A 12,047-nucleotide genomic window follows, 5' to 3' on the forward strand; every position below is an offset into this window, starting at 1 on the left:
AAAACTTCAAAACATAAGACAGATTTAATATTTACACAGGAATCAAAAATATTAAGACAAATTACCGATTGTTTAACTGGAATGTGTGTGTGTGTGTGTGTGTGTGTGTGTGTGTGTGTGTGTGTGTGTGTGTGTGTATTTTGGAGAATTTGCCTTTATGATTGTCTTATGTTTGTGTATAAAACTCCTCCGTGTGTTACTGTGAAACAGCATCATTAATAAAGACAATGTAAATAATAAAGCATTAAAGTCCCGGAGTAACTCATTAATTAAGTTAATTAAATTGCAATTAAAATCAGGACACAATATTCAGAATATTACTTCACACTAGTTCATTGCAATAGAAAATTCAGAAGGTGCTCATACAAAAGTATTTCAGCATCGCAGTCCATTTAACAGGTCGAGCATTAAACAAGTCTCTCTCACTCTCTCTCACACACACACACACACACACACACACACGTCTACTTTAAGATTTGATTATATAAGTAGGGTAGAAAAGACAATCACAGTCTAAAAATACATTATAAAATATCACTAGAATTTAATCTTCTGCAGCTTCTTCAAAACCAAAACAGCTGCACTTCAGACTGATATGGAATATAAAACATCTGTACACTCCTTTACTCAACAGGACCACTGGTGTGTGAACGTGTTAAACCCAAGCCAGCCAATCATTCAGCAGTAAAGAGTAAAAGTAGGTAATACTTAGAATTAGTTATAAAGTAATAAAATGATACTCGGGCTGATTTAAGGGTCACGGCACCGGCGAGAGGTTTCTGCGCTCACGCCCACAACGTCGAAGAACATTGGGGTGGGGTTTTTTCCTAACAATTTTATGCAAGTGAGCGGTGACTAATCCCACGTTCTCACCACATCACTTCTTCCACGATCACGACACAGAGGCAAACAGATATGAAGGGTTTTATACAAGACTAAACTACACTGTTTTTACTTGCAGAGCAGAAATGTGAATAATGTGGTCATATATATATATATATATATATATATATATATATATATATATATATATATATATATATATATATATATATATATATGGGAGTATGTTGGTACAGGCCACACCCACATCTAACAAACCTGAAGCTCATCAGCAACTCATCTGTTACATCACAATCCAAGATGTGTTTGAGGATTAAAGAGATTTTAATCAGATTAAGGGGAGAATCTCTGCTACTTTCTTCCACACACACACACACACACACACACACACACACACATATATATATATATATACACACACACACACACTCCTGCACCAGGATCAGAGGAAAGAATGCAATGTCTATAGAGCTTTGAACCCAAACTGAATAGAAACGGAAATAAAACCTGTCGTTTAAATGTCACCACATTGTTGATGAATCGTACAGAAAGAAATAAAATGTGAAATTTCATACCAATGCACGAGCCGCCAAATCCACAAACACACTCGAGTTCAAAAACTCCTCCTTTTCACAACGGGAAAAAGCAAAAACAAATTCTCCAAATGTGCAACTCTTTATATCCTATACAATACAGTCAGAGCCCGGAGTCGGAGTCAGAGCCCGGAGTCGGAGTCAGAACCCGGAGTCAGAGTCAGAGCCCGGAGTCAGAGTCAGAGCCCGGAGTCAGAGTCAGAGCCCGGAGTCGGAGCCCAGAGTCGAGTCGGAGTCAGAGTCAGAGTCAGAGCCCGGAGTCGGAGTCGGAGTCAGAGCCCAGAGTCGGAGCCCAGAGTCGGAGCCCCAACACCATTAAACTGGAACGACCCTGTGTGTTTATTACAGGAAGCTAAAACTCAACGTCAGATCCATAAATATTTAAACTACTCATGATGTTTTTTGTTTTTTTTACGGAATTCAAATCCTGATGAACGTTACAGCGAAAAATGACAAAAAAATGTAAAATATAAAACTTACAAAATAAACAATATCGTCGTTTGTTTGATCTGTAGAATCTTTTATCGTCTACGCATTCCAAATTTGTGAATGAAACAAAAATGTCAGTGGAGGAATGCTGCACTCACAGACTTTACACACACACACACACACACACACACACACACACACACACACACACACACACACACACTCATACACGAGTTAGAGGAAGGAGGTGATGCTCCTCTTTATGAAGCTACTGAAGTGTTTTACTTTCATCACATTTTTCACACTTGCTCTAAAAGGCACAAACGGCTTCCTTTCTGAGAAGATTCTCCTCACTGAGAACAGAAATGTTCCTGAAATTTCAAACCTCATTTCCTCTGCTGAGAAATAAAATCATCTTAAAAAATAATATTACAAATAATATTACAAACCATTCCATTCGAAAGTGTGAATCAGACGAGGATGGAGGAGTCGGATTGAAAAGCTCTATAAATAAAACCAGTGGCGTGAAATAAGACGTGAACACGTGATGATGTGGATGAAGCGGGGCCGGGTTTGGGTTCTTTGGTTCTGGATCAGTTGGTGCCGCTGGTGCCGTTGGTATTTAGTTTCTCGACCTCGGGCACCGGCTCGGTCGAACCCGCCGCTGGAGCTTTATTCAGACAAAAAAATGGAATGCCTTTTTCCTTGTAGAACATCAACACGTCTACAAGAAAGACGATGGCGGCGAGGAAGCCGAATCCCTGTGGGACAGGAGGGACGGGGGGGAATACAATTTCTATTCAAGAAAAATGTTTTTGTCTAAATGTTTTTATATACAATATATACAAACATAAATAATGTATTAATACATTTAAATTATCAAAAGATCGAGTCGGATGGGGTTTATGAAGATGAAAAATGGGAACAAACGTCAAAAGAGAACGAAAAGAAAAATTTACCATCTCTCACCAACAGGGGGCAATGTAAGCGCACAAAAACATTGTGCGCATTATTTACCCCACTGTCTGAGAAAGTCTACAACAGTGTGTTCATGCACACACTCACTCGCTCACTCCTCGCACACACTCGCTCACTCGCTCGTACACACAACACACAAAAAAAAACTGTCACTGTACCACGGTGGCCTTCTCCACCTCCGAGCCGCTGTTGCTCCCCGCAAACGCTGCGGAGGCGATGAATAGAAACAAGCAGATCAGAACAGAGTATCCGAAATCCTGCAGGACAAACACAGGAACAGGAAGTTAGCATCTCATTCTGTCACACACTTTACTCAATGTATCCACAGTAACATAGCATTCCATCGTTTCCATAGAAACAGCATCAAATCGATAGACATTCAGGTAATAAATAAAAGACGAGTTTTAGCTGAATTGTAATAAAACAGGTTTATAGACTCCTGGATCCGTCGGATCTCCGCCCGGTCACATGATAAACTCTGGAAACCGACGCTCACCACTTGAGACCAGCAGTTGATGCCGACTTTCTGGTGCAGTGGCGTGGAGAGGAGGATGAGGAGGAGGAGTGTGAAGAGGAAGGCCGTGCAGCTCACAAACTCAAAGAAGTAAAGAGCTGTGCAGGAAGTGCAGCTGGTCACCACTTCCTCCAGGACGAACGCCACGAAGGCCAGGAGCTGCAGGAGAAAACCGGGACATGAGGTTTTATCAGCAGAGAGAAGAAACGATAGCGTGACAGAACATCAAGAGGAAGCGCTGATCAGCAACGGGATCTCACGGCTCCAGGACTAATAACATTTATGTTTGAGGACATTTTCAGGTTACGCATCATTTAGGACGAGTTTATTTTTATTGAGGTTCATCGCGTGCTTTATAAATGACTTATTATTTCTATTATTTCTTATTTACTGTGGGTGTAAATGTTTATAAGCAAAAGCAAGATATCAATCTGAATAAACGCAAACTAAAGCTCAGACACAAAGCCGTTAGATTTAACCTGCTCATTGCAGATGAGACGAGTGAGACCAGGGAGACAAGAGAGACCAAGGAGAAGAATAAGTCAGTTCCCATTGTGCACCACCAGGGGGCAGTGTGACGTAACAGCAATAAAATTCTCTCTCACTAATTCCACTTTGTTTGATACAGTCTGCTTACAGATACATTACACACACACACACACACACACACACACACACACACACACACACACACACACACACACACACACACACAGACAAGACACACACACAGACACACACACAAGATACACAGTGTACACAGACACATACACCCAGCACACAAACCACACCCCAGCACACACACACACACACACACACACACACACACACACACACACACACTAATCTCTGTTTTTAGCTCAGAGACTGCAGTCCACAGCAGACTCAGAAGCAGGAAGTAAAGCAAATCCAATTCAAATGTAACACAACCACAGTTTTTGTTCAGTAACATATCGGGAGCGCTCGTATTGTCAAAATCACACAAAAGAACAGAACCGACCACGGCGGAGAAATCCTCAAGGTCACAGTGTAGGTCACAGTGTGTAAATGATGTTTATATATCAGCTCATATTTATATATAAACCTGTTTAAGCCTTGTGTACACACACACACACACACACAGATCAGCTAGGAGATTAAAACCACTGAGAGGCAGTGTGAAGCTGTTAAGATTTTCAGCAGCTGAAGGAACACCTCCAAACATCAGCCAATGGATCTGGAGTGATCTGAACATGGACATGGATCCGGATGTCCCGAGCACATGACCTCAGCATGGTGCTTCTGAAAGGCCGAGTCCCAGTGACTGAGCAGTGTTATGCTTGGTGATGTGTGTGGGTTTGTACAGTGGTGCGAGTTCATTATAATGAAATATATTGGAATAAATATGAATATTCAGCTGATAAATTATTCCTGTGTGTCGTTTATTCCCTTTTAAAGTAGTTTAATATCAGATTTACATTACTGTGTTGATTTATTGCTTATTTACACACATAGTAATAATAATAATAGTAATAATAATAATAATAATAATAATAACTTTATTTTTATATAGCGCCTTTAAAGTAGCTTCTCAAGGCGCTTTACATACAGGAAAACAAGAATACAACACACACAAAAATAGAGCAAATAATACACACTTATAATTAAATACACATATATATATATATATATATATATATATATATTTATTTATTTAGGATTGTAAGATTCGGCGATCCGCTTCTGTGCATCGGCATAAAGTTAACAATGTGATGCTTCAATAAAAAAGAAAGTGTCAGATACGAGTAAAAATTTGTAAAGCGAGGAATCGTTTTGAACATATTTGCTTCAGTAAAAAAAATTATTTCTGGATAATTATTAGTAGATGTGCTAAACTTTATTATTTATAAAGTGAACAATAATCTGTGGTTGTTATTTGATATGTAGATTGATTTCTCGTTGCTAAACCGTTTCTCGAGCGCGTTCTCTTAGCACTGCTGCTGCTACGTGAATATCAACACTACAGAGACCGAGGCGTGTCCTGAGAGTCACACACTACAGATTAACATGGCAGAGGCAGAGCTGTAACTTCCTGCACACACAACAGGAAAACAACGTCCGGTTTTATTTCTCCTTTTTTCTGCACTATAAAGGCGTGTGTGTGAAAGAGCCATGAGTCAGAAGTTGATCATTTGTCGTCTGTCTGAACCAAAGAAATAAAAAAATAAAATAAAAAATAAAAGACGCCTCCTTCAAGAGCAACCGATAGAAAGTTCTTATGGGTGAACAGTGAACACAGTAAAGTCACACTCACACGTATACACCCACATCCAGCAGAGTGTGTGTGTGTGTGTGTGTGTGTGTGTGTGTGTGTTTAAGCTCAGGAACATTTCCCCTGCCATTTGCAGGTTTTCCGACATTGTTCTGTGCGGCTTTGAGAGAAACCTAGCTTGCGCTTGCTCTCTCTCTCTCACACACACACACACACACACACACACACACACACACACACACACAGAGCAGCTGAAAGTGAGCAGCATGACCCTTGATATACAGATGAAACATGCAGAAAAGCCTCATGAACTTTCACACTGACTCACTAGAGACCCTTTATTTTTGTTTTTGAGGTCATGGTGGAGGTGGGACATGTTTACATTAATGAAGATTACTCAAATAATCACACACACACACACACACACACACACACACACACACACACACACACACACACACAAACTAGAGATTTGACTTGCAAAAAGCCAGAAATTTCACACACAAAATTAATTCCACTGCAAATAATAATAATAATAATAATAATAATAATAATATGATGATGATGATGTTTGATTATATGAAAATGGCAGAAAGAGAACAAGAACATTACTGTGGTCATGTGATTAATGAATCCCGTTTTTTTTCTGAAAATTCAGACAGGAAATAAACGGAATATTGATATAAGTGGCCGTAAAAAGCTAGGGAGATTACACACACACACACACACACACACACACACACACACACACACACACACACACACACACACACACTTCCAGAGAGTGATTTAAACTACAACCTCAGACCGTTCCTAACGTGTCACCCGGCCCCTCACGTGTCACCCGGCCCCTCAACGCACCGTCTCTCAACTCGATTTTCCTGCTAGCGTTCAGGACGCAGACGAGATTAGCCACATGCGAGAGTGTTTTAGAGATTTCCATTCAGCCCGAGAACAAACTTTACAATGATTTCATGTCCAGTTTAGGAAAACGATGAGCAACATCACGCCACTGTAACCTGCAGCACATCACCGATTCCTTTTCTCATTGTTCTTTAGTTTCTAAAAGACGTGTCATGAGGTCATGTATCCCAGATTCCCAACCTCCTCGTTTCTTTTTATTACATCCTGAATGTGATCTAATGTAACCTACTGCACAATAATTATTATACCAGATGGAAGCAAAAAGTTCTCTAGAAGTTCTTCTTCTGTTATTCACACCAGATCTCTGCAACGTGTGCAAATGGTGAGCTGAATCTTCATCTTCAGGAAGAGGGTGAAGTGCACAGGAGCCAAATCTGGTGAGTAGGGTGGGTGTGGACGTGACACCATGTTGCTTCATGGTGCACACGTGGTCAGAATACCAGATGTGGTAACACACGTGTGGTCAGAGCAGCACCGGAATGTCGGCTCTCGATGTACACAGGACCACGTCTTTTGGCGCACTGACTTATGAATGTCGGTGCTGCCTGTGACTGTGTGTGCAGCATCATCCTGCCATCTGTTGCCATTTTCCAAAACTAGTCTCGAAACCTTTTGATATCACCTCATACACTAATGAACGAAATGGAGGAGAGTGAAAGCCAGTTGCTGGTTCCACAGGATCCGAGTTCCTGATCTGAGCTCAGAGCAGCACCATGTCGGAGAAAACTGCTAAAAATAACCATTTATTTGTAGAGCATTTTTAACAATGTCTCAAAACAGAGATAAAGACGTTATAAAGTAAAAGAATGTAGATGTTTAGTGCCGATAAGTTTGTAATGTGTGAGTCAGCGGCGACTGTGGTGAAGGAAAAACTCTGAGACTTCATGAGCAAGAAACCTTGAGACTCCAAACTGAACTCATCTTCAACCTCTACAACAGAACATTCATTCCAGTTCCATCAGTGTTGAGATTAGAAACTGTTCCGTGTTGGACGCTTACATGCAGAACTGCTCATGCAAACTGTGGTCCTGAGCACGTTGTAGCAGACTGGTGATATTAATTCCAGTCCAGAACCACATTCAAAAAGTTCTTGAGTTGCTCAGTAATGTCATGGATCTTTAGGCGTGTGATATGAAACCGTCCTCACACAGAGTCTCCATTTAAAGGGAACTCTATCCAGAAGTAGAGATGAATCAGATCAGCAGATCTGAAGAGAAGAACAGGGCAGGAACGCTGGACTCTGTCCTCCTAAATGAATCTCACATTATTTTTCTGCCCACAAGACACCTTCCTGCTCTGTCACTCTGCTGAAGATAAACTCAATAAAAGACCACATGCTTTATATTTCTCTGTTCAGACTTGAACCATTTGCAAGTTTCCTGCTTTTTCAATATTTATCCCTTAAAATATAATAATTTAAAAACGTAAAAATTAGATTTTATGGCCTTTTTAAGCGACTAAATCAGGACTTTAGTGAAATTACAGGTGAAATAAATTCCCAGATCTGCACATGATGAAGGGGAATTCCATTAACCTGTAAGTAAATGATCACACAGTGAGTGTGTGTGTGTGTGTTTATCATTACCATCATCAGTAAAACCTGTTCTTATTGCTCTCATCACCACCCACTCTGCTGGTGCAATCTGATTGGGCTACATGTCAATCATCTGGAAGCCGTGACCACGTTACGAGAGCTTCAGTAGATTTATGGAGGAATTTATTGTAACTCGCTACTTAATGTTGATTGATTTTTGACTGAATGGTTACAAAACTGAGCAGCAGAACGGTTTATGCAAATAAACTCGTTTTAAGCAAATTCGTGACAGAAGGAACCCGGAATGAAATAGAGTGCAGAACATGACTGACCGAGTTCTTCTCATCATTTCTTTATCACTCCATAATGTTTTCAATTCAGCGTTTAAAACCGAAAGTTTAAAATATTATATCATGTAAAAACTTCACAGGCCACGCCCACTAACACAAACAACTCAACACAAACAAGAAACGTGTCTCACCCAATAGTCTGGACTACTGATGCTGAGGTGCAGCTTAAAGCAGGAAAAACATGTCGAGGAACATGTTCAAAAATATCTACGGTAAACATCTGAACATGTTTTTCTGCTTTAAGCTGCACCTTAGCATCAGTAAACGCTGAAGCGTCATTCAGTGGTTTAACGTGACAGATTTGGACCGACGTGACTGAGAAGAGTTTGGGAAAACGCCTGTTCAGACACACCAACTGAAGCAGCTAATTAACTGATAAACTGAAGATCAATCAAAAGCATTTGTCTGAAAAATGTAAAAAAAATCTGCCCATTTTGCTAAACCATATTATAACCTATTATTATTATTATTATTACATCATATCTTATATGGTCTTTATCACCATCTACACCAGTGTCAGATTGGCCTGTGCCACCCTGGCATGAAGCATGGCCACCCCTTTGGCCACCCCAGTAATTACTACAGCTATAATTATTATGATTGATCCTGATGGATGATGTAAACCGAAACACTTTGGTAAACACTGTTACAGTCGGTCACATGGACTGTGTTTCTTGTTCAGTCATTTCGTCATTGTGTAAAGGAGAAGGACTGAACAATAAACTTCTCCCAGGTTCTACCCACACTGAACCACCTGCTGAACTGCTCTGAGAGAAACCAGATAACAAGGACATGCCATATGTGGTTCTTCTCCAAACTCTTGGGATGCGGTACAATAAAACTTTGCGTTTACTTGAACTTGGAAACTCAAAACCTGATTTGGTCCAATTTTATTAATTAATAAAATGTAATCAACATAACAAAGTGTATTTTTTTTTTCCTAAATGTTCATTTGATTTATTTTTTATTTATTTTAAATATCATTAAATAATATTTTATAATTCAAAAATGTACTGTTCAAATGTTGATCACAAATAATAATAAATGATATAATGAAAATCATTTCTCATGTGCAGTGAATGTAACAGTAGAATGTCAGATATGAATCATGTGACCGGTCACATGGTCACAGAGTGTCGTCAGGAATAAAGTGTGTAGGAGAAGTGGTTAGCAGTAGAAAATTCTGTGTAACTGCTTTTGTGCTGACCTACTTTATTCAGCCGGAACCGGAACCATGGAAATCACGTTAGCACAAGTTCTAAAGAATTACTGATTAGTGAACCCCAAACATGCTACGGTCACACCAGGGGAGAGTCATCAGGGCTGATCTGGACACGCCATGCTGGAAAGAGTTCAGCTACACTCCTTAATGGAGAGTGTGTGTGTGTGTGTGTGTGTGTGTGTGTGTGTAGTAAGCACAGGGACATTTTTCTCAAGAATTCAGAGGCCGTAGTTACACTACAGACGATTTCACAACATCACGAAATTCAAGCGATTCACTGTTCACATGATCTCCAGTTCATCTGCACTGTGTTTATTTTCCAAACCATCTGTGACTCCACACTGAAAAATCCACACCTTCTCAGAAAAGATCCGAGAGGATCATTGAGTTTCATATCAGACCATGTTGATGTGTATTCTATGTGACTCTCAGGACACGCCTCGGTCTCCGTAGTGTTGTGATGCGTGATGTTCACGTAGCAGCAGAGATCTGAGAAGAATATCTCGAATAGCAGCGTCTCAGCTGCAGTGAACATCAATAATTCTTTTTAAATCTGTGAGAAATTGAAGGATTCACTGAGTATTTTTATCTACTGTAGTCCAATCTAGAGAGTTTCCTGCCCTGGTTCTCAGCCTCAGTGCAGTTCTTACAGTCCAACAACAAACCAGTGTTCACACACGGGTCTGGAACGAGGTGGAGGTGCAGAGCCACAGAAATGTCATGTGTTCTGGAGATGAACAACAGGTTTTAAGAATGAATCTGTTTAAATGCTGGATTTGTTCTTCACGTATTCTCAGAGCTCAGTTTGAGATTTCTACATCCACTTCCTAAAGCTTGGTCCATCACAGAATTTCTAAAAAAACAATAAACTTCTACAAGAACATTTTTCTTTTTCTAGTCCATTTAATTTTTTGAATTTGAATCACACACACACTCCCTGAGTCAAACTCAAAAAATAGGTCGACCTTCAGAAAAAAATTAATGCTACAGACGACCAGAACATCACAGCTGAGGCCAAAACAGGACATCCCAAGACCAAGCCCAGAGGTTCTAACAGATTCTGGGACTGGGGAAAGTTTAGTAATTAAATATAGATATCAGCAGTTTGTCTCCTGTTAAAGTTCTTTACAAGCTGATGTTCATCAACTCTGAACTGGCTGCTCTGTTCATTAGCATTAACATGAAGAATGAAGGACACAGAGAAGACCATCAAGAAGAAGCAATGTGAAGGAAGGAAATTAGACAGAGAGGAAAGATCAGTCTCAGACTCATTCACAGCTTCACACCCTGGCGTGGTCTCAGCCTCATCACAACTCTCACACCCACACTTTAACTCAGAAGACGTGATGAAGACGCTCACATGTCGGGTGGGAGATGATGAGCAAACCTATTTACATGCTCCTGCTAAAGGAACAGCTGGAACATCTCGAAAACTTATGCTAGACAACAAGAACAAGAGCTGGGGCTGGTGAAGGAACAGCCTGGCCACAAGACACAAGAGCAGTTCTTGGTGTCTCCACTTGATATCGGAACAGAACTTCTGTGTCACTGTTTCAGCTTGGGTTCAATCGAATCTCATTTCAGCAGGATGGGGGATGTGTTCCAATCTGCAAATCTGCTAATTAGTGTTTTAGTTTTTAATTAGTGTTGATTGTGGACGTGTCCCAAACCACATGCTCTTCACTATAAAATCTCAAACCACAGTAGGAAGTCATGAAGCATTAACTCACCACTTCTGCCACTTTTACAAAAAACCTGGTGAAGCTAAGTTCGGGATTGGGAACGATGAACCATCGATTGGATTTGTTGGCTGCTGTGGGGGTGGTGGTGGTGGTGGTGTTGTACACCGCGTCTGGACTCGCCATCGCTGCAGGAAATCTGAAAAAGGAGGGAAACTGTAATGAACCTAGCGCTGGAGCTAACTGCGGCAGTGTAGCATGTGCTGCTCCAGATTAGCAGATTCCTACAGAATAGACGTTTATGTAGAAAGAAGAACCTGAAAGTCCTGAATGTAAAAGATTCAAACACCACGACTGACATGTTCATCACATGACCAGCAAACATCTACTTACCGAGGCAAACTTCTGCACGACAAATTCACAAGTCAACAAATATGTTTGTCTTGCAGAGATATTCTCAAATGGTCTACGGTTTAAATGTTTCCTAAAGACGCAGTTTGTGTGGATGGAGATGTTTTAGAAAGTATACAGCAGATCACTATTGCGTCACAACTCCTGTTATTAAACTACAATATTTAAATAAACCCCGCCCCCACTGAGTTGAGATTGGTTAACAGAACCCATGTGTTACTTTCACCAAGTTCTGATTGGAGGAAACAAAACTGAACCCAAATGTTTTGCCCAACAAAAAAAAAACCCTGGTTCAGGAAGCGTTCTCGGAGACCAGATT

The 12,047-nt window shown here is 40.4% G+C and overlaps 1 protein-coding gene across 2 annotated transcripts in view; it reads right to left on the minus strand.

Annotated features, from left to right (window-relative positions):
- Positions 1–1,751: 1,751 nt before the first annotated feature.
- cmtm6 (CKLF-like MARVEL transmembrane domain containing 6) overlaps positions 1,752–12,047 on the minus strand; it is a 10,892-nt gene continuing 596 nt past the window's right edge. Inside the window, exons 1-5 of one of the 2 annotated variants that reach the window (XM_046877614.1) lie at positions 11,711–11,952; positions 11,369–11,516; positions 3,340–3,516; positions 3,002–3,100; positions 1,752–2,626 (exon numbers count right to left, since the gene is read on the minus strand). In XM_046877614.1, the coding sequence (XP_046733570.1) occupies positions 2,459–2,626; positions 3,002–3,100; positions 3,340–3,516; positions 11,369–11,503 (579 nt within the window). In that variant the 5' untranslated portion in view covers positions 11,504–11,516; positions 11,711–11,952 and the 3' untranslated portion in view covers positions 1,752–2,458. Of the gene's footprint in view, positions 2,627–3,001; positions 3,101–3,339; positions 3,517–11,368; positions 11,517–11,710; positions 11,953–12,047 lie in introns of those variants that run through there. The other variant, XM_046877613.1, reaches the window with a different exon arrangement.

The sequence above is a fragment of the Silurus meridionalis genome, chromosome 21, assembly GCF_014805685.1.
Source record: "Silurus meridionalis isolate SWU-2019-XX chromosome 21, ASM1480568v1, whole genome shotgun sequence".
Classification (NCBI taxonomy): Eukaryota; Metazoa; Chordata; class Actinopteri; order Siluriformes; family Siluridae; genus Silurus; species Silurus meridionalis.